The sequence below is a fragment of the Hyperolius riggenbachi genome, chromosome 10, assembly GCF_040937935.1.
Source record: "Hyperolius riggenbachi isolate aHypRig1 chromosome 10, aHypRig1.pri, whole genome shotgun sequence".
Lineage (NCBI taxonomy): Eukaryota > Metazoa > Chordata > Amphibia > Anura > Hyperoliidae > Hyperolius > Hyperolius riggenbachi.
The window spans coordinates 226,976,811-227,003,530 of record NC_090655.1 but is presented as its reverse complement, the minus strand read 5'-3'; the positions used below and the strand labels follow the sequence as shown (position 1 = coordinate 227,003,530).

Here is a 26,720-nt window from a genome sequence, read left to right as displayed (position 1 = left end):
AAACACAGAGAATACACACAGGAAACTGACAGACAAGTGTTCTCCCAGCCTGACAAAGAGTTACAAAACTGGGATTACATGGAATCATCTTCCTCAGCTCTACCTACCTGATAATGGTGGGGGATGGTGTGACTCTCCTGTGGACAATCCTGGGAACAAAGAGGACCTGTACATCTCTCTGGTGGGTTTCTGTTATTGGATCCATCTATAGGAAATACACACACTGATTGAATACGTTATTGATTTGTGTCTATCAGATGATGAAGGGGGCAATCAAAGTGGACACTGACTAAAGCCCTGTACACATTCTAGACGGTTCTTGACCGAGGTCGCCGGTTGGGACTGTCTTTGCCAAGAATCTAGTGTGTGTATAGTTCCCTCGATGCATCAATGAAATCTGGACTGTAAACCTGAGATGGGCAAAGTAAAAGATTTTACTCTTACCCAGGGCTTCCTCCAACCCCATGAGCACCGATGCGTCCCTCACCGTCCTCCTGAGTGCCTACGTTCTCCTGCTATTGGTCCCGGTAATCGGCTCAGTCGGGTCATTTGGCTCTTCTGCACATGCGCAGGAAAGCCAACTGGCGTGACTGAGCCAATTACCGGGACCGATACCACGTAATCGGAGGCACTCATGAGGATGGTGAGGGACGCATTGGTGTTCATGGGGCTGGAGGAAGCCCCGGGTAAGAATAAAATCTTTTACTTTGCCTGTCTCAGGTTTACTTTAAGAAGAAAAAAGAGGTGACTTCTTGAGAAGATTGAAGTAGGAGAATCTGTATTTCTTTTCTGTATTTAGTGTTTATTACTGACCTGTGCTGATGCATGAAGAAATTTCCTCCTTACGCGGCTCATCGCCCCTCACATACGTCTCTTCTGGTTCCTCTTTAAGTGCTGCTGCAATTGTAATCATATTTTTTCCCTGAAATAAATTAAATAAATCCATACTTTTTAATATATTGAAAATTATAAATAAAAGAATAAGGGCATCTCAGTGAATAATAAAAAATCATATTAAAATTATTATTAGGTCAAAGTTTACTTTCTGCTCTCTCTCTCTATTTAGTAAGTATTAGGAGGTAAATGTCACAAACTTACACTCCCTGGTTTCACTTGTGGTTCCTCCTATACCCACCAAAATACAACATGAGAGTCACTTTGCTATAAGACGTTTATTTCCATCTGAAAAAACAAAGGATCCTTGCGCTCCTCTTTCAGAAACTGCAGACACACTCTTTCACATATAAAGATCTTCTTAGCTCCTCAGTGCAATGCCATGTGCAGCTCCATAAACTGGGCAAGAGACAATTCTAAAAAGAAAAAGATGGAGCGCACAATGGTGCATTACCCAAGGTGGGCTTTTATTCGCAAAAGAATATTGGTACTTACAAGATAGGAATAAAAACAACGCTTTGTCAGCGGTACAGCCCCCGCTTCAACCTATGGACGATTCAGCAGCGGCGCGCTGTGGCCAGTAGCGCGATCTCCGGTGGAGTTGAGAGCGCCGTCTCACTGTAGGTCTGGGCGTGGCTGGGAATCAGTGTGCGTATGGCGTCATGACGCGTTTCGGCGCTCTGCGCCTTCGTCAGATGACGACCATACGCACCGCACACTGTTTATGGGAGTCCTCTGAGCCGTTGTCATGGCTACAGGGCTCTCCCATTGAAACTTTCGGTAAAACTTTATTTATAACTTTAATTCAGCAACAAAAACGCCTGGGGGTGTTGTGCATCCCGGCTGGGGGTACTAAAGGGGAACTCTAATCATATTGGCACACCAAGCGCCGCTGCTGCATGCATATATTCAAAAAGAACCTTTATATACATACATTTATGGAAAAATATTTAAACACACCTTTAGTGAATACCTGAAAATAAAAGATTAATAACAACCTGCTCATAGATATGAAATACATATAAAATACAGTATAATTAGAACAATAGTAATCAGACCAGTAAGAAATATATAAAATAAGATAAAATATCATAAGACCAATGTTTTATAGAGAGGGGCTTGTCAATGTTCTCTCAGAGAAGATTTTTAGACACATTGACAAGCCCCTCTCTATAAAACATTGGTCTTATGATATTTTATCTTATTTTATATATTTCTTACTGGTCTGATTACTATTGTTCTAATTATACTGTATTTTATATGTATTTCATATCTATGAGCAGGTTGTTATTAATCTTTTATTTTCAGGTATTCACTAAAGGTGTGTTTAAATATTTTTCCATAAATGTATGTATATAAAGGTTCTTTTTGAATATATGCATGCAGCAGCGGCGCTTGGTGTGCCAATATGATTAGAGTTCCCCTTTAGTACCCCCAGCCGGGATGCACAACACCCCCAGGCGTTTTTGTTGCTGAATTAAAGTTATAAATAAAGTTTTACCGAAAGTTTCAATGGGAGAGCCCTGTAGCCATGACAACGGCTCAGAGGACTCCCATAAACAGTGTGCGGTGCGTATGGTCGTCATCTGACGAAGGCGCAGAGCGCCGAAACGCGTCATGACGCCATACGCACACTGATTCCCAGCCACGCCCAGACCTACAGCGAGACGGCGCTCTCAACTCCACCGGAGATCGCGCTACTGGCCACAGCGCGCCGCTGCTGAATCGTCCATAGGTTGAAGCGGGGGCTGTACCGCTGACAAAGCGTTGTTTTTATTCCTATCTTGTAAGTACCAATATTCTTTTGCGAATAAAAGCCCACCTTGGGTAATGCACCATTGTGCGCTCCATCTTTTTCTTTTTAGAATTGTCTCTTGCCCAGTTTATGGAGCTGCACATGGCATTGCACTGAGGAGCTAAGAAGATCTTTATATGTGAAAGAGTGTGTCTGCAGTTTCTGAAAGAGGAGCGCAAGGATCCTTTGTTTTTTCCTGTGAATACCCCCTGCTGAGATTGGGACAGCTACTTGCAGCACCACTGAGAAGCAGACCACCATCTGAGCATATCCATCATGCTGGGTAATAATAATGATATCTCCAAATGGGAGAAACTTAAAGCAGAAATCCATAGCAATATGAGACTGATTTCAGAGAGGATAGTCACAAACTCGCCCAAGGACATTTCACCAACACCAATAGTCAATACCGACCATCCCACTAGACTGATTGAAATGATTTCACTATTTAGACAATTAGAGGATGCCAAAAAATATGAAAGTACACAATGGATTGATTCCTCTTTTCTGTCTGAATATATCTCCATTCAAATTGCCCCTAGGGGCATGAGAAATAAAAAAGACTGCGACTTCCTGGATCCCGATCTCCATTTGATCTGGAAAGAAGCAGCCATAGAATGCACAGAAAAGTGGATGAAAATAGTTGTAGTACAGAGGGAAAGGAATCTGACCAAAGTACGGAAAGTGATTCCGGAAATAGAGTCAAATTTGAGCAAATTTAGCAACATGGAAGAATTCACAAAGTGGAAAGAAAAAATAGGGTCTGCTACCCAAATCGTTGAAACAGAATTAATCTCTAAAAAACTGAAAAAATTTGAGAGAGACAAAACTGACTACTCATTGGGTAACATCTTTAAGTGGGATAATGGGAATAACACCAATAACAATAATAATAAAAAAACATTTCCTTCCTCATTTCCCAAACCATCAAACACTGTTAAAATTAGGGATGTCGACAATACCACCAGATATCGACCTTTAAGACCGAAGGAACACCCCAGCCACCAGAAAACGCCAGACAGAGTTAGCGGACCAAAAAGGGATTTTTTCCCTTGGAGATCCCTTAAAGAAGCATCACCATTCAGAACCCGCAAACGTCCATATAAATATAAATATGACCATTCAGTCCAATCCGGGGGCCAAAAATACAATCAGAGAGGACCAAAAAATTTTGATATAAGACCCAGGCAAGAAAACCCCGGAAATAAGCAGAGAGAGTGGAGCCCTAAGAAAAACTCCCGCCTTAAAACCATTGGGGTTACAAATGTTACAAAAGAGGATCAGTACTCCCTGTCAGGCTATCTGAATAGATTTAAAGACAGAATGAGAGGTGAGAGAGAAGGGGCCATTTCTAAAAGACCTAATGATCATAAGCTAAGGCAAGCTGATGCCCCCCTTAAACAAACTGAAGAACCCCTAAAAAACCTGGAAGAGAATAGCCGTCAGAATTTTGACACTCAGTCACACCCGATAGGGTCGCTGCTTAGGGCCATAAGTCCAGAAGGGGGAGTCAGAGATCCAGGGCAAGATCATTTTTTAGAGATAGGGCCTACCTTGACCCTGGGGCCCCTAAGAAAAAGAGGACTAGAAGACTCAGGAGGGGAAACAGAGGAGGGCGAGCCATCAAAGAGAGAAAGGAGAGGCTCAGGAGATACAGTAGGGAACCCTCAACAACATAGTTACATAGTTACATAGTTATTTTGGTTGAAAAAAGACATACGTCCATCGAGTTCAACCAGTATAAAGTACAACACCAGCCTGCTCCCTCACATATCCCTGTTGATCCAGAGGAAGGCGAAAAAACCCTTACAAGGCATGGTCCAATTAGCCCCTAAAGGGAAAAATTCCTTCCCGACTCCAGATGGCAATCAGATAAAATCCCTGGATCAACATCATTAGGCAAGTAATTGTAGCCATGGATGTCTTTCAACGCAAGGAAAGCATCTAAGCCCCCTTTAAATGCAGGTATAGAGTTTGCCATAACGACTTCCTGTGGCAATGCATTCCACATCTTAATCACTCTTACTGTAAAGAACCCTTTCCTAAATAAATGGTTAAAACGTTTTTCCTCCATGCGCAGATCATGTCCTCTAGTCCTTTGAGAAGGCCTAGGGACAAAAAGCTCATCCGCCAAGGTATTATATTGCCCTCTGATGTATTTATACATGTTAATTAGATCCCCTCTAAGGCGTCTTTTCTCTAGACTAAATAAACCCAGTTTATCTAACCTTTCTCGATAAGTGAGACCTTCCATCCCACGCATCAATTTTGTTGCTCGTCTCTGCACCTGCTCTAAAACTGCAATATCTTTTTTGTAATGTGGTGCCCAGAACTGAATTCCATATTCCAGATGTGGCCTTACTAGAGAGTTAAACAGGGGCAATATTATGCTAGCATCTCGAGTTTTTATTTCCCTTTTAATGCATCCCAAAATTTTGTTAGCTTTAGCTGCAGCTGCTTGGCATTGAGTACGATTATTTAACTTGTTGTCAATGAGTACTCCTAAGTCCTTCTCCAAGTTTGATGTCCCCAACTGTATCCCATTTGTTGTGTATGGTGCTAGACCATTAGTACGTCCAAAATGCATGACCTTACATTTGTCAACATTGAATTTCATCTGCCATGTATGTGCCCATATAGCCATCCTATCCAGATCCTGTTGCAATATGACACTATCTTCCTGAGAGTTGATGATTCTGCACAATTTTGTATCATCTGCAAAAATAGCAACATTGCTCACTACTGCATCTACTAGGTCATTAATAAATAAATTGAAGAGCACTGGACCCAGAACAGACCCCTGTGGGACCCCACTGCTAACAGTCTCCCATTTTGAGTACGATCCATTGACCACAACTCTTTGTTTTCTGTCCATTAGCCAGTTCCCTATCCATGAACACAGACTCTTCCCCAGTCCTTGCATCCTCAACTTTTGCACCAGACTTTTGTGGGGAACAGTGTCGAAGGCCTTTGCAAAGTCCAAGTATATCACATCTACAGCATTCCCAATATCCATATTAGCATTCACTACCTCATAAAAGCTGAGCATGTTAGTCAAACAGGACCTGTCTTTAGTAAACCCATGTTGATGCTGAGAAATAAGATTATTTTCTACTATGAAGTCATGTATAGTATCTCTTAGTAACCCCTCAAATAGTTTGCATACAACTGATGTTAAACTTACAGGTCTATAATTTCCTGGATCAGATTTTTTGCCCTTCTTAAATAATGGGAAAACGTGGGCTGTACGCCAATCCACTGGGACTCTGCCAGTTGCAAGAGAGTCACAAAAGATAAGATAAAGGGGTTTATCTATAACTGAACTTAATTCCCTTAGGACCCGAGGATGCATGCCATCCGGGCCAGGTGCCTTGTCTATTTTTAATTTATTTAGTCTTGCCTTCACTTCTTCCTGCGTTAAGTATTTCATATTACAGTTAGAAGATTGAGACTCTTCTGCCTCTGTAGTTTGCAACAGTGCTGTTTCTTTTGTGAAGACAGAAGCAAAGAAAGCATTTAATAACTCTGCCTTACCTTGGTCATCCACCATTGAGTTCCCATCCTCATCCTTTAGGAGTCCTATACAGTCAACCTTTCTTTTTTTAGAGTTAATGTACTTGTAAAACTTTTTTGGGTTAGATTTGATATCCTTAGCGATTTGTTTTTCAGCTTCAATCTTTGCCTGCCTAATTTCTTTTTTACAATTTTTATTGCACTCCTTATAATTGCTTAGTGCAGCCTTGGTCCCCTCCTGTTTTAAGACCTTATAGGCATTCTTTTTCCTCTTCATTTTATCTTTAACCTTTCTATTCATCCATAGAGGCCTTTTTTTATTCCTAGACATTTTGTTTCCATATGGGATATACATACTACAGTATTGATTGAGTATAAGTTTAAAAGCTTGCCATTTCCCTTCAGTGTCTTCCCCTTGTAGTACATTATCCCAGTTCACCAAACTTAGTGCCTGCCTAATTTGAGTGAACTTTGCTTTTCTAAAATTCATAGTTTTAGTGGTCCCGCTGCCCCTTGGCCTATCAGTCACCAGATCAAACGTTATCATGTTGTGATCACTATTTCCCAAATGTTCTTGAACCTGCACATTTGATACAACAATAAAAATTTTTAATTTATCATCCCACAACCTTACGGCTAGCGAAAACTCCCTACTAAGCAAGGGTTTAAACTTCGCTCCCACCGCAAAACCCAATGAGTTCCAACTGTATAAGGATCTTCACAGATTTGTCAGATCCCTAACGATTAAAAGATTCTATGCCTCCAAAAAAGAGAAAATAGAAATACCTATTAACACCATAGACGCCATCATACCGATTTCTATGGGGAATGACGATGACGAACAAATCTCCACAACTGACCCAATTATGGAGCTAACAGATACTGAGGAAGATTGGCTTCAATTTGTTCCAGACGGTAACATTTTACACACCAGTTTCAGACCAAAATCCACTTTTTACCCTATTCTGTCAAGGGGGCAATATCTGAATACGTTTTACCAGGTAGTATTAGATCAGTTTAAAAGCATATGTAGGGAAGGATCGCCCAAAACCCACCATAACCTGAATGCCGCTGAGAAGATCTCACTTAGACAATTTGCAGAAAATAAACAAGTGGTAATCAGACAAGCAGATAAGGGAGGTGGGATTGTGATTATGGACTACGCAAGGTATCGAGATGAAGGGATTAGGCTGCTGACGGATTCAACAACATATCGAATATTATCTAAAGACCCCACACCAAATTTTAAACAGGAACTGCAAAACCTGGTAGAGAGAGCTTTTTGTAATGGCATAGTAAATGAATTTGAGAAGAAATTCCTGGTACCCAGCCACCCCTCCATCCCGTATTTTTACCATATTCCGAAAATCCACAAAAATCCTGTGGAACCTCCGGGTAGACCAATTGTAGCAGGGATGGAGGGACTGGTTGCAAATACCTCTGCCTATATTGACTATTTTCTCCAGCCCATTGTGTTACAAACTCAAGCCTATACACGGGACTCACTACACGTGATGGACATGCTTCAAAACTATAGATGGGACAAAGGGTATCTATGGGCATCATTGGATGTCACATCATTGTACACCAGCATTCCGCACGAAAAAGGAGTGGAGGCTGTACAACACTTTCTTATTCAAGATGGGTCCCTCTCTTTCATACAAGGTCAGTTCATTTTGGACTTACTGCAGTACGCCTTGTCCCATAACTATTTTAGCTACATGGAAAAACTGTATTTACAGACTTGCGGGACATCTATGGGAGCTGGGTTCGCACCCAGCTTCGCAAATCTCTATATGTCGTATTGGGAAACTCAACATATATGGGCAGGCAATCCCTTTGCACAAAATATCGTATTTTACACTAGATATATTGACGATATTTTAATAATTTGGGATGGGGATGAAGATTCCTTTGTGCAATTTACTAAAAGGTGCAATACCAACACATTTGGCTTAGAATTTACTCATGTAATTTCAGATAAGAGCCTAGTTTTCCTTGATCTGGAGCTCTATTCAGATAGTGATGGACAAATATGTTCAAGGACACACTTTAAGCCCACGGCTGGCAATTCCTATCTACACTCCTCCAGTTGTCATAGTGCCAAATGGATACAAAACATCCCTAAAAGCCAGTTTTGTAGACTAAGAAGGAACTGTACCTCAGATGTAGATTATCTTAATCAAAGTGAGGTATTGGGTAAAAAATTCCTCGAGAAAGGGTATGACCGTGTACACATACAGGCTACCCAGGAGCAATTTAAGAAGAGGCGTCCTAAGTTAGAAAAATGCACTAGAGATGATTTAAGCCAGCCCAGACTCCCCTTTGTTACCCCTTATAATGCAGTACATAACAAAATCAAGTCCATCATAACCCAGAACTGGCCTATTTTGCAACAGGACCCCTTATTGAAAAGAATTATACCAGACCGCCCTTCAGTCATTTTTAAGAAAGCACGATCCATTAAGAACACTATAGCACCAAGCAACATAAGAAAGATTGTAGAAAAACCTAAAAGCATGTTTCCCACTGTGGTAGGCAACTTTAAGTGTCACGTCAAGAGGTGTGGTTGTTGCCCTTTCATCCGACACAGAACTAAGGAAATACTTGATGCAAATCAACACGTTTCTAAAATAAAAGAATTTATAACATGCGGTAGTGACCACGTCATATACCTTCTCACTTGTGGTTGCACTAAGGCATATGTCGGCCGAACCACCCGACCACTTAGACAAAGACTTGGAGAACACAAGTGTAACATCTTGGAGGGGATAGAAAAACACAGTGTCCCTCGCCACTTCAAAGAATGCCATGAAAGTTCAGTAGAGACACTCAGAATTATGGGACTAGAAATGATTTCAAAAAACATGCATCATGGTGAAAGATTCAGGAAACTATGTGAGCGTGAGACATTCTGGATCTTTAAGATGAATACACTGAGCCCAAATGGACTCAATGAAAGTCTGGAGATTTCGACATATTTGTAAAAATTTCTTGTAAAAATGTTGTGGTAATGTTGTTCCCTAATGCTTTCCACAGTAATTTATGTTAATTTATGTTCCCTTCTCTCCCCCCTTCTTTCCACAGCACCCCCTTTAGCAGACATCCACACTAGATGAGGGTGGTGAGTACTTGAGAAGTAAGGATTGGCCCTTAGTAGGCTTCTAGCTGGAGATATAATATATCATATAACTGTTTGTCACGGATAGTGTTGTTAGGACCCCCTAGACGATATTCCTCCACAACAGGTGGCGTATTCCCTCACCCTCCCTTATTTTCCCCCCCCTCCTTCCCCTCCCCCTCCTTTTCCCCACTTTCAACCCCCCATCCCCCCCTTCCCCTCCCCATCCCTTCCACAAATCCCCTCCCTTCTTTCCCCACCCTGTCCTGGCCCCCGGTCCCTCAGCTACCAGCCGAGGTTTCTCCCACTTGGATTTGATATATAGCAGTTTCATGCATATTGTTGCCCATGCCCCGCCGAGTTTGGAGGTAGTCTCAGAGAAGATTTTTAGACACATTGACAAGCCCCTCTCTATAAAACATTGGTCTTATGATATTTTATCTTATTTTATTTATTTCTTACTGGTCTGATTACTATTGTTCTAATTATACTGTATTTTATATGTATTTCATATCTATGAGCAGGTTGTTATTAATCTTTTATTTTCAGGTATTCACTAAAGGTGTGTTTAAATATTTTTCCATAAATGTATGTATATAAAGGTTCTTTTTGAATATATGCATGCAGCAGCGGCGCTTGGTGTGCCAATATGATTAGAGTTCCCCTTTAGTACCCCCAGCCGGGATGCACAACACCCCCAGGCGTTTTTGTTGCTGAATTAAAGTTATAAATAAAGTTTTACCGAAAGTTTCAATGGGAGAGCCCTGTAGCCATGACAACGGCTCAGAGGACTCCCATAAACAGTGTGCGGTGCGTATGGTCGTCATCTGACGAAGGCGCAGAGCGCCGAAACGCGTCATGACGCCATACGCACACTGATTCCCAGCCACGCCCAGACCTACAGCGAGACGGCGCTCTCAACTCCACCGGAGATCGCGCTACTGGCCACAGCGCGCCGCTGCTGAATCGTCCATAGGTTGAAGCGGGGGCTGTACCGCTGACAAAGCGTTGTTTTTATTCCTATCTTGTAAGTACCAATATTCTTTTGCGAATAAAAGCCCACCTTGGGTAATGCACCATTGTGCGCTCCATCTTTTTCTTTTTAGAATTGTTTATTTCCATCTACCTGACATCGGCGTGCATAGCTGTGATCTTTCTGTGGACAATTCTGGGAATAAAGAGGACCTGTATGTCTCTCTGGAGGTTTTCTGTCAGCATATCCACCTAATTATAACAAAAAACTTTATCAACAAAAGTGCAAACATACTACACAGTGCTGTACAATTGATAGGGGAGATATTACAACGATAAACAATGTCACACAGGGGCATTACAGTGTTAGACAACAGTACACAAAATAGTGATGTAACAATCAACAATAATGTGCAAATTGCAATGTAGGGATAACTATAGCAGGTGAGTCACTAAGTCCATATGGTGGTGAAGAAGAGGACACTGGGAGGAGGGTCCTACTTGCAATCTAAGGGGTGGGGAGAGGGACACATAAAGGGGAGTGGGGTGGAAGTCCAGGAGGAAGAGATAGCAGTAGAGACTCAAAAGGAATCAACAAATATTTCCTGTATTTCATTACTTGGTAATGAAGATAGTCCTGACAGTCCTGTTCATAACTGCGATTTGAACAAAAATATATGACTTATACACAGACATGTTGCTGTGGTGGGTGTCACTGACAACAGGTGGGCTCACAGCAGAAAAATCAGCTAGTACTCATATGGAAAAGATGCTGGGCACTCCCAGCACCTCTTCCTCAGCTTAACAATAGATCCTTCACTTCTGTCCTCCTGATCAGCACATCCTCTCCAGTACTGGCCTGTGCCCAACAAGCATCACACTTCCTAGTAAACATATGGGGAAAAAAACAATGGCTGTAGCAGTTACTTTGTTGGTGTCCAGCATGCAGGGACATCAAGCATATTGCAGATTAATGATGCAGTTCTGGCTAATAGGTGCTGTCACGGACGGTTGCGGGGCCACAGGCGCGTCCTGTAACCGCCCGTGAAGAAAAAGCGATCGCACTCGATTCCCTGCATCGATTGCGCTTCAAATCGATACAATCTGGGTTGAGTGTGTAGGGGGAGCTGAAGTCCTTTTCTTAGCAGAGAGAGCACCATCCTAAAGGCTGGATGGCTCTTTTGATATGCTAATGAGCCTGGGCCCAGAGAGCCCCTGGCTTCAAGCTGTGCGGATGGCCCATCCATCAGGTATAAGGTGACACCTAGCTGATCTCATGTAGATGTTAATTAACCAAGGGGTGATCAGGATGCCTAGGTGCAGCCAGACAGGCTACAAATCTCCGGGAGGTCTTGACACCTTGCTCACTGGTAAAGATCAAAGGGAAGTCAGCTGTTAGCAGCTAGAACACATCCTGAATAAACCTGAGTCTCATAGCATAATCCATAACTTCCCAGATCTGTCATATTTCTGGGGTTCCTGAGATGGCAGCTTCGCCAAACGTGGGGGAAGTGTAGCATGAGCCCCGGTGCTGGTTCTGAGGAAGTTTCAGAACATTCTGAGGTAAGGACTGCCAGTTAGGCAGTTTGAAAATGCCCTGATGATACCACAGGGGTCCCACCCCTCATGTCTGGTATCAGGGCGCTGGGTAAATCGAGACAGACCTGAAAATGTTAATAAATCTGCCCTGACCTGTACGGTTCTGTGAGATAGAGCCCATATATGGGTAGATATGATTTCCAGCCCCAGGACAAGGGGAGGGCTCATCTCATCTTCTAAGGGGGTGTATGGCTCCCCGCCCTCACTCCCTCCTACTGAAGCAGGGGCATAAGAATGGCAGAGGACCCAAACTCAGTGTCCTCCACACTGAAACATCTTGAACTCATCAGATGCCAGCTTGAGGATATGCTGGCATCCACCTGGTCTGAACTCTGAACTCAAATTGAAACCAAGAACTCTGTTTTCCCACAAAAAGGACATCTTTCCAGGAACTAAGTATTTTTCTCCCTTCTTTTATTTTTTATACTGGCTATTACTGTCTTAATAATTGTGATTTTAATAATTGTCTGTATATATTAATTATTTATATTGCGTGAATAAACGACTTTCTCCAAGTCATTCACTGTCCGCTACCCTGCTTATCAGCACACGCAGAACTGATCCCGGGTCTCTGAAGATACGCTACTGTTTGTTTGTTGTTGGCTAGACAGAATACCGTGTGTTTAACCGTTTTATTCGCAGGACTAGTCAGTCAGTTAGTGGGCTCCACGGTCCCATGGTAACCGCGGTGGTGGCAGTTTACTCTGAACCAGTAGGTGACGTTGTAATTACCCGTGTCTCACAGGCTCCCTTCTGAGTTGTCTGCGGCTAATTCTTAACAGTTCCTGCGCATTGACTGCGACCAGAGTTCGCACGATCTGTGCGCTGGCACCGTTTAGAAGGCTAAGTGCGGTCAGCCACTAGGGCTCCTGTGACAGTGTTAGGCAGCGGTTGGGACCTGTGTTGTGCTGAAAGTATCTACGATAGCGCTAGCGCTATCGAGAAACGAACTAATTCGTTGGTGTAGCTGGAAGGCAATATATTTTTTATATATACAGAGAGACTGTGTAGCCAGTACCCCTCCCCAAAAGTTTTATTTTATTTGGCATGGAAATGTCCGGGAACTACAAGAAAATGTGCCTGGCGGACCTGCAAAATCTTTGCCAAGAGAGAGGCATTGATGTCGGCCGCAAGACACAACGGGACCTGGTAACGGAATTGTTTCAATGGGATACCCAGCAACTGTGGGAGCCGGGGGTGTCCGCTGAAGTGGATACCAGCCCATCTGACCCAAGTCAAGGGGAACCAGAGACTGAAGATTCTGCGCATACGGAGGTTGAGCATCCTGCGGGCCCTGCTGCAACAGTTACGCAGGAGAATGTCAGTGTGGACCCCAATCCCAGAGTTTCTGAAAGTACTCGCCTGGAACCGGCCAGTACTGGACTGTCCGTTTGTACTGATCCGCTAATGCAGCAGGCATTACAAAAGCTGATGGACACTGACCTGGACAAGTACCTGCAGTACATGCGTGAGGAGCGCCAAATGCGGGAGGAACGGGAGCGGCAAGCCGCAGAACGCCACGCAGAGAGGGATGCCGCTGAGCGAGAACGGGAGCGCCAATCTGCAGAGGCGCGGGAGAGCCGACAGCATGAGCTCAACATGGCAAAGGTTCAACAGGCCAGCCGGAGTTCACCGCCCAGCCTCCCTGCTGAAGGAGCTGCACCACCCGTAAGTGCAAAATTTAAATTTGCTAATATTGAAAAAGACACAGACATTGACTTGTTTTTGCGGTCTTTTGAAAAAGCATGCCGTCAGTATCGTCTGTCCCAAGACCAGTGGGCCAGACATCTGACACCTTTGCTGCGCTACAAAGAGCTTGATGCCTTCGCAGAATTGCCTGCGGAGAAGGATAATGATTATGCTGCTATAAAAGACGCTATCATTACTAAGTACCAGCTGACGCCAGAAGCCTATCGGAAAAAGTTCAGGGCCTGGCAGAAAAAGCCTTCGGATTCGTACCGAGATGTGGCCAGCAGCTTGCTCACCACACTCCGCCAGTGGACACTAGGCCTCACCAAAGGGTCTTATGATGTCCTGGAGGACTTGATAGTCCTGGAACAATTTCTGAACATTTGCCCTGCTGATGTACACCAGTTTGTGCTAGAACGCAGGCCGGCTTCAGCAACTGTCGCTGCAGACCTTGCTGAGACTTTTGCAACTACCCGGGTGGCTGATACCCACAGAACTGTCCCATCCAGCTGGAGAGGAGGTCAGCCCAATACCTCGGCAGACCCTCCTGCCCCTGTGAGCCGTCCGCCACAGAGGCCACCCAGCGCAGCTGCTGCACCCAGGCCTGCAGCGCCTGGAGAGGTCACCTGTCACTACTGCCACCAGCCCGGACACATGAAATTCGACTGTCCGGAGCGGAGACAGACACCACCAGCACCTGGATCATCTGCATCACCTGCACCTCACCCACAGCAGAGGCAGCCCGCCAGCGATCCACAGCCTGGATCATCAGATTTTATCCTGTTTGCCCGCGGAAAGGAAATCCGCGACCGAACCGACCAGCAGCAACTTGTTAGAGTGAACGGCAAAGTTGTCACCAGATTTCGAGACACCGGAGCTGACATCACGTTAGTTCACTCACATCTTGTGCCAAAGGAGAGCATCAGCTCCAGCCGATCCCTTGCCCTTACTGGAGTAGAGGGCACCCTTTTTCACATAGCCCACGCGACAGTGAAGCTGGATTGGGGAGTGGGAGGAATCCAAGAAAGGGTTGTTGGGGTTATGAAGGATCTCCCAGTCCCTGTGTTGCTGGGGACTGATTTGGGCAAGCTTGTGTCCTACTATGAACCTGCCACGACCGCCTTGTCGCTCACGGAAGGAGACGGACTCTCCACCCACCACCAGGTACTTTATACACTTGGGGGAGCACCAGGGGGAGGTGGGTTGAATGTGCCCAGTTCAAGGGTACCAGGTTCAATAGTGCCTGCTTCAAAGGCACCTGAGTTTGATGTACAGACTGTCTGTTGTGATGATGCTGTAACTGTACCTGAGTTTACTGTACAACCTGTCTGTAATGAAAAAATGTCTATACCTGTCAATGTCATTACTGCATGCAATGATGATTTGAGTAATGTCCGTCTGTGCCATTCTGACAGTGTACCTGTGCTAGCAGTACCGCGCAGCTGCACTGCTCAGAACCCGAGCTCAGAACAGGTGGAGGGGGTTCCGGCCTCCTCCCCCTCCTCTGGCCGCAGGGATGAGACCTTTCAGCCGCTGGCCTCGTGTGACATGAGCCAGTTGGCTGAAACTGACAGCGCCGTATTCTCAGCCGCACTACAACGTGACCCAAGCCTGGAGGTGCTCAGGCAGCAAGCCGCTGAGCCCCTCGCAGACGGGGCCGCTTTCAAGGTGTACTGGGAAGGTGGGAGACTGTACAGTGAGTCTGTACAGCCCCCTACAGGTAGATCCCACGCGAATACCAAATGGCTTGTGGTCCCGAGTGCGTTCAGGGGACATGTGCTGAAATCCGCACATGGTAATCCTCTGACAGGGCACTCGGGTGTCCGCAAGACACTTGCCGGTATTCGGAACCAGTTTTATTGGCCCCGAATGAACAGGGATGTAGCAAACTACTGCAGGGCATGTGCCGTCTGTCAGGAGCTGGGAAGGTCCAGGGATTCCCGCGGGGTTCCCTTAGGTCCACAGCCACGTAGCAGGGGAACCCCGCGTGGGCTGGCTGTTGACCTAACCAACCCACTGCCCGTTGTCAGCAGTCCCGGCAGACACCACATCCGACTGCAGTGGCGCAAACGCCCTGTCCAGAATGGTCCATGTCGGGTCAACCCTGAGGGTAGCAGACCGCGCCCGGTCCAGGGGAACCGAGCCACAGGCTCCAATAGGTTTTCCCGCCGCACCGGCAACCCGAGACCCGTCAGCCAGGTTGGCCGACACGCAGCGGGCAGCCGACCCCAGAACGCCAACGGGGAACTAGATCAGATCTCGCAGGTTAGCGGCAACGACACACATCTTGCTGATGAATGTCTATCTGCCTTCTCCCCAGGGAGGGCTGTCACGGACGGTTGCGGGGCCGCAGGCGCGTCCTGTAACCGCCCGTGAAGAAAAAGCGATCGCACTCGATTCCCTGCATCGATTGCGCTTCAAATCGATACAATCTGGGTTGAGTGTGTAGGGGGAGCTGAAGTCCTTTTCTTAGCAGAGAGAGCACCATCCTAAAGGCTGGATGGCTCTTTTGATATGCTAATGAGCCTGGGCCCAGAGAGCCCCTGGCTTCAAGCTGTGCGGATGGCCCATCCATCAGGTATAAGGTGACACCTAGCTGATCTCATGTAGATGTTAATTAACCAAGGGGTGATCAGGATGCCTAGGTGCAGCCAGGCAGGCTACAAATCTCCGGGAGGTCTTGACACCTTGCTCACTGGTAAAGATCAAAGGGAAGTCAGCTGTTAGCAGCTAGAATACATCCTGAATAAACCTGAGTCTCATAGCATAATCCATAACTTCCCAGATCTGTCATATTTCTGGGGTTCCTGAGATGGCAGCTTCGCCAAACGTGGGGGAAGTGTAGCATGAGCCCCGGTGCTGGTTCTGAGGAAGTTTCAGAACATTCTGAGGTAAGGACTGCCAGTTAGGCAGTTTGAAAATGCCCTGATGATACCACAGGGGTCCCACCCCTCATGTCTGGTATCAGGGCGCTGGGTAAATCGAGACAGACCTGAAAATGTTAATAAATCTGCCCTGACCTGTACGGTTCTGTGAGATAGAGCCCATATATGGGTAGATATGATTTCCAGCCCCAGGACAAGGGGAGGGCTCATCTCATCTTCTAAGGGGGTGTATGGCTCCCCGCCCTCACTCCCTCCTACTGAAGCAGGGGCATAAGAATGGCAGAGGACCCAAACTCAGTGTCCTCCACACTGAAACATCTTGAACTCATCAGATGCCAGCTTGAGGATATGCTGGCATCCACCTGGTCTGAACTCTGAACTCAAATTGAAACCAAGAACTCTGTTTTCCCACAAAAAGGACATCTTTCCAGGAACTAAGTATTTTTCTCCCTTCTTTTATTTTTTATACTGGCTATTACTGTCTTAATAATTGTGATTTTAATAATTGTCTGTATATATTAATTATTTATATTGCGTGAATAAACGACTTTCTCCAAGTCATTCACTGTCCGCTACCCTGCTTATCAGCACACGCAGAACTGATCCCGGGTCTCTGAAGAGACGCTACTGTTTGTTTGTTGTTGGCTAGACAGAATACCGTGTGTTTAACCGTTTTATTCGCAGGACTAGTCAGTCAGTTAGTGGGCTCCACGGTCCCATGGTAACCGCGGTGGTGGCAGTTTACTCTGAACCAGTAGGTGACGTTGTAATTACCCGTGTCTCACAGGCTCCCTTCTGAGTTGTCTGCGGCTAATTCTTAACGGTTCCTGCGCATTGACTGCGACCAGAGTTCGCACGATCTGTGCGCTGGCACCGTTTAGAAGGCTAAGTGCGGTCAGCCACTAGGGCTCCTGTGACAGGTGCTGAGATGACAAGTCAAACGTACAGCCGTCATTTCAGCCCCTGCCAGTCTGGACTGCATTATCCACTGATGTCCCTGCATGGCTTAATTTGCTACACCACATTGCGCAGCTAGCAGCTCCTCTATATGTTGACTAGCAGATGCTGGGGAAGGTTGTGCTTATTGGGAAAAGGACGCAGACAGCGGTGTATTTTGTTTTGATTTTTTTTAATAGACTGGTGAGAAGGCGGAGTCATTTCTATTCCTCATGTCACTCCTGTCAATGTTCACAAGAGATATCAGCACACCAATTTTGCAAAGAACAAGCATGCGTGTTTATTGCGCTCAGGTTCCACAAGATACAATTATTTTGTTGGCTACTCAAGATCCCCCTTTATCAAGGCGTGTTGTTTATGAAAACTACACTGCCTACACCACTGTATCAAGCACCCAACTTTCCTGACGGAGTGCCCGCTCATAACCCATGGACTTCATTTCATTCCTGGTCACAGGGCTTGTTCTAGCCAAAATTGGGCCATGGGCAAATATTACTTGGGGCACACCTACCCGCAAAAAACCCCAAATGTATTGCAGGGTTAGGTGGCAAATTAAAATGATCACCTTTCATTCCCCCCCCCAATAGTATTAGGTTGCCCACAGGGTCGGATGATGAACGTCCCTCTTGGTCTCCCACAAAGGGAATAGTAATCCACAGCACTTGCAGCAGAGCATACTCACCTGTCCAGTTGGCACACTCCTCCTTGAATCTGTGTCCTCCTGTCTTCATTCTTGTGCCTCTTCCCCGTGACCTGTTGAAATGTACGTCCTCACGTAACATGAGGATAAAGATAGAAGGACACAGACTGGAGGAGGAGCGCCAGCCGGTCAGGTGAGTTCTCTTTGCAGTGTTTACCCTGCTGTGGCCCCTAGGGTCCGCTATTCACTTGTGGGGAGACCTGAAGTGGGTCCTGTCTGCCAGCTCTGGGGCCCTAGGAAATTGCCCAGTTTGCATTCTAGCATTACCTGAGTGAGACCCTCTGATATCACCATGAAAGAAAAAGGTGACATCCTCCCTACACAGGGACACAGACAACAGTGACAACCCATCATTGGGCCTATCCCACCGCCATAATAGCACAAGAAGAATGGCCTGTCTATATAGCTGTGAGGCAATGATGCTATAACTTTTTTTATTGTTCTGAATAATTATGTACTGTGTTGCATAGCACTTTAGGCACTGATACTTATATTATATGTTCCCCTGATGAAGCCCCTGTGTATACGGGGTGAAACATGTTGGATTCTGGTAGGGTGGTGGGTTTGCACTTGTGACCATTATTCATGTCTGGGTTAGAGGGTTTATCCTAAAAGCCATAATAGCTTATTAACCCCCCCCCCCCCCCAACAATTGTGTTACAAGAAGAATATCTGGTTTTGAATTGTGCATCACCAAAACATGATTTTTAGAAGAATTATAAATTAGGCTGAAAAGTGAGTGCAAGGTATGCTTTATCAAGAATATAATAAAATGAAATAATCAGTGAGGGTCCGGAGTGATTATTGCAAATCAGTGAGCATGGGATGGGCAGTGACCTGCCATTAACGGAAATATTATGAATAGGCAGTGGGCTTTGCAATGATAAAGGCAGAGCACAATTTTTGTATCTATGGTTACAATCACCGCACACAGCCTAGCAACACTTGCCAAACAGCAGCACAATATTGTCCAACATGATTCGTGTTTTATGGATACTCCACTTTCTTTTCTTTATCTGACAGGATCAGCTGCATGCTTGTTTATGGTGTGATTTAGACACTCCTGCAGCCAAAAAGATCAGCAGGGCTGTCAGGCAACTAGTATTGTTTAAAAAGAAATAAACATGGCAGTCTCCATATTCTTTTCACTTCAGTTGTCCTTTATAAACACATTTGCTTTATAAGAGAGTCTTCTGCAAGATCAGTAAAGTAGTAGCACACCAGATCTGACGGGACCACTAACAGGTAATTTCAGCCTCCGTGAGTTCTGTCTCTATTTACTGACCTGTGCTGATCCGTGAGAGAATCACCTCCTCCTTACACAGCTCATCAACCCTCACATACGTCTCTTCTGCTTCTTCCTTCACTTTAATGGTGATCACATCTTCACCCTAAATACCATCATGAGATAGAATAATTTGAGTTTATAAGCCCTACAGAGCTTCCCTACAGATCACACAAGATGGAGTCACTTTGGTAGGGAGGAGCTTCCAAATTCCGCAGGATTCAGATTTTTGAGAAATCAGAAATCAGCTTTCTACAGCGGAATAAGAATTCTGCAGAAAGGTGCATTTCCAAAAGCGGTATTTCCGAATACCAAAACTATGACTTTTTAGGCCAACCCCAAGACTCGGAATGATTCGGCCAAATAGAGAATTTGGAAGTGTACCGCAGTTGCCAATCCGTAATGTGGATTTATGCGATTATGTTTATATATAGCGGATTCCACAAAAATACATATTTTTTAAATTAAGTAACTTTATTGACAAAAATAACAAGAAAAAATTCTGCAGAAATGGAAAATTGCGATTTCCATGGAAATGGGAAAGACACTTCTCAAAATGTCAAATTTATCTGAATTCAGAAATGGGCATTTCCGACAATCCCTAGTATTTGATGAGACCCTCAGCTCCGCCTACCTGATAATGGTATGGGATGGTGTGATCTTCCTGTGGAGAATCCTGGGAATAAAGAGGACCTGTACATCTCTCTGGTGGGTTTCTGTTACTGGATCCGTCTGTAGGAACACACAGACTGACTGAATACATTGTTTCTATGTGATTATCAGATAATGGGGGGCCTAAGTAGTCCCTCTGTACTGTTCTCTCCTTTACAAAACCTGAAAGTCTCCTCTTACCCAGTGATGTGAGGAGTGGCTGATTCTCCATCATGATGTCTTTGTAGCGGCTCTTGTGTCCATCTAAATACTGCCACTCCTGCATAGGGAAACAGACAGCGACATTCTGACACCTTATAGGAACCTGACAAACACAATGATACAGTCGCTATCCAGATACATCCCTTGTTTTACCTCTTTCCTAACTCCCCTACCCACCCATTGTCTTGGAGTTCTCCTTACAGCATAAGGTCCCATAATTTCCAGCACTGCATACCTCTCCTGTTAGCAGCTTGAGCATCATGTGGATGACTTCTAGAATCTTCTCATTTCTATCCGGTGACACATAGGGAGTTGGAGTCCCTGTGATGGGAGATGGGCCATGGCGACGGCTGCTGGGGATCATCAGCTCACCATATGTCTTCTTCACAACTTCATAATCCTGTGTATCAACATACAGTAACAACAATCACTATGTAAATTCCCAGAATCCTCCTCCTCTATCCAGTCAGGTCTGTGTATTCTATAAAAAGGAACAAAGAAGTCATGTGACCCTCTCAGAATCTTCCTCACCTCTCCAGTCAGCAGGTAGAGGATCTCCAGGGTGAGGTTTACTATCCTCTCAGTCATGTGACTCTGGTCCTCCTCCATCCTCACTGAATGAAGTCATGTGACCTATACAGGAATCTCTTCTCTGTAGAGGGACAGTAAACCAATAAATATCCTGATGGCAGAATGCTGAACTATAATAGAATGGGGATATATTATATATGATGTGGGTGCATGCAACACCACTGCTTTATGCATTCAATGAAATACTTATTTAAGAGTAGCTAAAAATAGAATGATTTGTGTTGCAGACAATCAAGTTAGATTGTATCTTGAATTTGAAAATAATAGATGTGCCTGCTATGGATGTATGCAATATCTTTTTTAATTCACAATAAAAAATAACTACGCTTAATACATACACGATGGTTGAGCAACACAAACAGTTACAGCATCCATTTAAAGATATCATCATTAAACATGAACATTACGAGATGGAATGGAAAGATCATTTTAATTTATAATACTGAATTACAATGAACATTTACAGCTATAGGTTTATAGCACCTTTTTAAAGAGAGCGGAATTTCACATGATCACACAGTGAGCTGGAACGATCCCAGTACAGACCTCACTAGATGCTCACAGTACATACACCTCCTAATTTAGCATAGCTACACAAACCTCAGATCTCACCTACCACTCATATTGCCCCTGAAAGAGTGTAAGCTCCTCTGATGCAGAGATGGATGCAGAGATGGATGGGGATAATTCAATATTATATTATATATTATATACCTTTATGGGATGTGTGCATAAATACATACAATACAAATAGTGGCATAGCAATAGGTGATGCAGTTGTGACTGCACCAGGGGCCCAGGACGTGAGAGCCGCACATGGGACTCTCCTCCAGTTTAGTGATTGGCTAACAGCTGTGGAGGTTAGTGTTGGGTAGAACAGCTGATTGGCTAACAGCTGAGGAGGTTAGTGTTGGGTAGAACAGCTGATTGGCTAACAGCTGAGGAGGTTAGTGTTGGGTAAAAAAACTGATTGGCTAACAGCTGTGGAGGTTAGTGATGGGTAGAACAGCTGATTGGCTAACTGCTGAGGAGGTTAGTGTTGGGTAGAATAGCTGATTGGCTAACAGTTGTGGAGGTTAGTGTTGGGTAGAACAGCTGATTGGCTAACAGCTGAGGAGGTTAATGTTGGGTAGAGGAGAGGACTAATCCATACAGTAAATACCTATAATTCACACTGGGGCTCATTGCCCTGTAGCTACGTGGACACAAATATCTTTTGAGATGTTGACCCAAGCACACATGAACAAGGACAATTTACCGTACCCCATGGATATGAGCGGAAATAGCAACATATCCTATGTGTATTATCATTACTGATGATTTATACTGCACCATCATCTTCTGTGGAGCTGTACAGAGGAAGACACAAACAGGGGTACATAAAATACAGACGAGAGAGAGAGAGAGAGTTTTTCCCCCTTCTGCTGCTTTCCTCTGTTACATGTGATACTAGTAGCAGCTGTTGCGTGTGTGGGGGGAGACCTCCAAGTAAAATATTACCTTATTACTACCTCATCTGCTGCCAGTCTCAGTAATGGCTCCTCTCTGCTTGATGCTGCTCTTCCTGTGTGCAGATCCCACATCTGTACATTCAACCCTTTCCTGTCTTTCTATAAATATACCATTTATTTTACTTGAGCTGTAGTTCCTTAAGCAAGACCCCCATCTAGTGGAGAATTGAGGAACTGTAATCATCATTACACTGCCTTGTGCTATGCTACCCATCCCCCACCTTCCCCATACTGTTACAAAGAGTTACAGAGTCCTAGTTCAGCATGAGCTTGATTGGCAATTTGTAACTCTGGGTGTTTCAAGTCCTACCCCATAGAGCAGGGGTCCCCAAACGTTTTGGGTTGAGGGCCGGGTCAACATACTAGACTGCTGGGGGGGGGGGCACAGTATACATAAGTTGATGTAGAAGTCTTTGTGGGCCAGACAGTGAAGCATGCCCAGGTGACAACCTGCAGTCCAATTGGACAGCAGTGTCACCTGATGTGGAATTTGATTGGAAACCAGCGAAATTACTGCTTTCTGGCTTCCATGGGGACGGGTGGCGCCAGCACTGCTATTCTGTATGCAGACCACCAATATTTAAAGATGTAGCTGACCGCATCTATAAGTAATACATTTTCTGTGTGGGGGCCGGTAAAATTGCCTCGGGGGGCCGCATGCGTCCCGCAGACCTTAGTTTGAGGACCACTGTCATAGAGCCACATTAATCCATGCCATGCACTGATGAGGATAAATCAATCCAAAACAGTGTGTATGCATGTTGGATTATTGTGGCTCTGTACAATTAACAAGGTGACACATCATTGCCCTCCAGAAGTCCTGGAGGTGTGCTTAGCCATCAGGAACAACAAAAAGAGATGATTTGCATATGCAGTGATGCATTGTGGGAGACACCTCAAAGCTCACTCCAACCTGAAAAATCACAAATACCTTGGGCTATAGGCAATTCACTTTTTTTCCTGAGTTTTCTCCTAGGAGATCATTTTTCATCATCAATTTAGAATAACTTGTCAGCACTTTGCAATGAAAAAAGTAACAAAAAGTAGGTGAAAAGGTACTATTAAAATTATTTTGAGTATTTTTTTGCTTGCTGGTGATTTAAAAGGCATTTTATTGACAAGTTTGAAAATATCACCTAGGAGAAAAAGTTAATTGCATATGGGCCCTTCTGTTTTAAGAAGGCAAACTTCTGTTTTGCATAGCAGTTTAGTAAAGAGGCTCTTTGATCTCTTTCAGCCACTTACACACTCCTGGTACCAGAGCTGGGACAAGGTCCTCCAGCACCCAAGGCTGAGACACCAAAGTGCGCCCCTCCATCCCTCCTACCCCAGCCGTCACCCATTGATTTCTATTAGACTAAGAGGCGCCACAGGGCCCACAACCTCCCCAACACCTTAATATCTAGTTATCTGGCTTGCAGTCACTGCCATGTATCCCCTTTTCTTATTTCTTTCTGCTTCAAACACAATTAGGAATGACAGCTGAATGAATTCTGCGCCCCCTCCTACACTGCGCCCTGAGGCTGGAGCCTCTCCAGCCTATGCCTCGGCCCGGCCCTGCCTGGTACACACCTTTCATTTGGATTGGCAAATTAGTGGCCGATTTTACCACCTCCATGCAGTATGAGGGTCAGCAGATGTTGAATACTATGAGCAGATTGGGTAGGGTAATGCTACGTACACACTTGCGATAACGATCGTTTGCAAGGAACGATAGTTACCAGAACAATATTGGAACGATTGGAATGCAACGATGGGATGCAGCGATCATCATACACATTTTAACCTCTTGCCGACTGCGTCACGCCGATGGGCGTGGCCGCGGCTGCAGCCCCAGGACCGCCTAACGCCAATTGGCGTAAAGTCCTGGGGCTCTGTTTTGCAGGAGATAGCGCGCAGGCTGCGCGCGCATCTCCTGCTTGGGGGGCGGAGCTCCGCCCCACCTTCAGTCTCCGAGCGGCTATTGCCACTCGGGAGACTGTTAGATCGCCGTCTATTTCCATTTACAGCACTGCGATCGGCAGCAGCGCTGTACTGGGGACAGCCGTGTGACACAGCTGTCCCCCTGGGGGACAAGAGAGCGATCGGCTGTCATAGGCAGAAGCCTATGACAGCCGATCGCCATTATTGGCTGGCTGTGGGGAGGGAGGGGGGAGGGAGGGGAGATTTTTAAAGAAACAGGTTTTTTTTTTTTTAAATATTTATTATAAAAAAATAAACATGGGGGGAGCGATCAGACCCCACCCACAGAGAGCTCTGTTGGTGGGGAGAAAAGGGGGGTGAATCACTGTGCTGTGTTGTGCGGCCCTGCAGCTTAGCCTTAAAGCTGCAGTGGCCTATTTTACTAAAAATGGCCTGGTCACTAGGGGGGTTTAGCACTGCGGTCCTCAAGAGGTTAACGATCGTTCTCGCAGAAAAGAACTTTCAGAGGGAAATGTTGCGTACATATTTATATAAAATTATAAAACCCCCACTAAAATGAAGTTACAATAGATAAAAATAAATGATAGTTAACTTGAAAACAAAATTTGACGTTTTTAATGTAACAATCTTTACGGGTCACGCTACACAGGAAGTACGGAAGCTGAGCAGAATCCAACGCAGGCGCATTGGCCTTTGTAACGATCGTTCTCGGCAGATAACTGTACACACTATAGTTTTGTAACGATTGACGCTCGATACAATCCGTCCTGTTGGATTTTCTCATCGTGCTGATATCGTTCGTTTGTCGTTGTACTTAATGATCGTTTGGTAAAGTTCTTTACCCGATTGTCAGACCGATCGTTAAGCTGCTGTTTCAAACGACCATAGTCGCAAGTGTGTACGTACCATAAGCTTTCCTACTACCATGTTTGGCCAATCAATGAAAATGTGTACATTAGGCTTTACTGCACGTAAGATGAGTGTGTGACTGTAGATATGGCTGTAGGTATCGCAGGCGTGAAATTTCCCCAAATACTGTATGTTAAAGCAAAGAAGCATTCTTTTTTTTTTTTTTTAGTTCAGAAATGAGGGAGATAGAGTATGATTCAGTCCAAACTGTTCCAGGCAGAGTAGAGCAGTATATCAAAACTTGGGCCTGCTGGAGAATTTGTAAAGTGCACCTGAACTCTTGCACAGGACAGAAGGAAAGCATAGAGAAATACACCCTGTATGTATTTAGAGAGTTTAGCCTGTCTAATTCTCCCTCATCTGAGACTTATCACCACGTAATTTGATCTCTCAGCTGTCTTAGCTCAGGAATCTCGGCAGTCATTGGCAGAGCAGCTAATATCTAAACACAGGATGTTAAACCTATGTCTGCTTCCATGAAAGCAGGAAGTATACACACTGCAGATTTATTGCATGATTAGTATCAGCTGTAACAAAGAAATGTTTTTCTTTAACTACTTCCGGACCTTGATGATTGAAATCTAGGCCCTGTTTTGATGGCTGCCAGGTCGTAGATTTCAATCAACCGCCGCTGCGCACATCTGCTGTTTTCGTCGCTACCGCCGATCTCGCCACTGAAACCCCGCAGCTCACTTGCTCTGCCTGTCTCTAAGACGGCAGAGCCTTGTGAGCGGGTCAGGAGCCGCTTTCATTGGCTCCTGGCCTCTCATATCTTACATTGAAAGACAGCTTCAGGAGCCAATGAAAGTGGCTCCTGACCGGCTCACATGACTCTGCCCATGTTCCCAACGTGCGGCGGTGACGGCGATTGCGGCGGGTATGTGCGGCGATTCGTCGTTATCTGTCGGTGTTCCGTCGTTTCTGGTACCAGCGGTCTCTGGTCCTTAAGGGGGCAGAGACAGCTGGTACTTAAGTGGTTAAAGGTTATCATGCCGTTGCTCATCTTTTAGAGCAGAGAGGATGTTCTGAGTTCAGGTCCGCTTTCAGTACACCTGAATGGAGAGGGATATAGTGGCAGCCATATTTATTTCATTTTTAAAAAAAAATAACAGTTGCCTGGCAGTCCTGCTGATCTCTTTGGCTTTTTTTGTTGCAGACATCAGCTATATTGATTTAACAGTCCAGCCAGTTGACGTCAACTTTTTTCTGGTCAGTATGTTTACAGTTTGCATAGTCCGCATTATTATTTTTCGACTGCAGTAGTGTCTGAGTCAAGAATAAAGCTAATCTAGTCAAAAACATCAGATCTATATGCTTGTTCAAGGTTTTTGGCTAAGAGCATAAGTGACAGACGGTTAGCAGTACAGCCAGGTAATCTGCATTCTTTAAAAGGAAATAAATATGTCAGCCTCCATATCCCGCTCAGTTCAGGTGTGCTTTAAAACAGTAGAAGAGGGAAACATTCTGACTTCAGAGAGGGTAGGTTGGGGGTGTCTCTTCCTC

At 45.0% G+C, this 26,720-nt stretch overlaps 1 protein-coding gene across 2 annotated transcripts in view; it reads right to left on the bottom strand.

Moving 5' to 3' along the window:
- LOC137534645 (zinc finger protein 585A-like) overlaps positions 1-22,550 on the bottom strand; it is a 48,195-nt gene extending 25,645 nt beyond the window's left edge. The window contains exons 1-9 of one of the 2 annotated variants that reach the window (XM_068256251.1): positions 22,375-22,550; positions 20,815-20,935; positions 20,519-20,683; positions 20,263-20,341; positions 20,045-20,142; positions 19,411-19,516; positions 10,450-10,547; positions 814-922; positions 108-205 (exon numbers count right to left, since the gene is read on the bottom strand). In XM_068256251.1, the coding sequence (XP_068112352.1) occupies positions 108-205; positions 814-922; positions 10,450-10,547; positions 19,411-19,516; positions 20,045-20,142; positions 20,263-20,341; positions 20,519-20,683; positions 20,815-20,892 (831 nt within the window). In that variant the 5' untranslated portion in view covers positions 20,893-20,935; positions 22,375-22,550. The remainder of the gene's footprint in view (positions 1-107; positions 206-813; positions 923-10,449; positions 10,548-19,410; positions 19,517-20,044; positions 20,143-20,262; positions 20,342-20,518; positions 20,684-20,814; positions 20,936-22,374) is intronic. The other variant, XM_068256250.1, reaches the window with a different exon arrangement.
- Between the last annotated feature and the right edge of the window lie 4,170 nt (positions 22,551-26,720).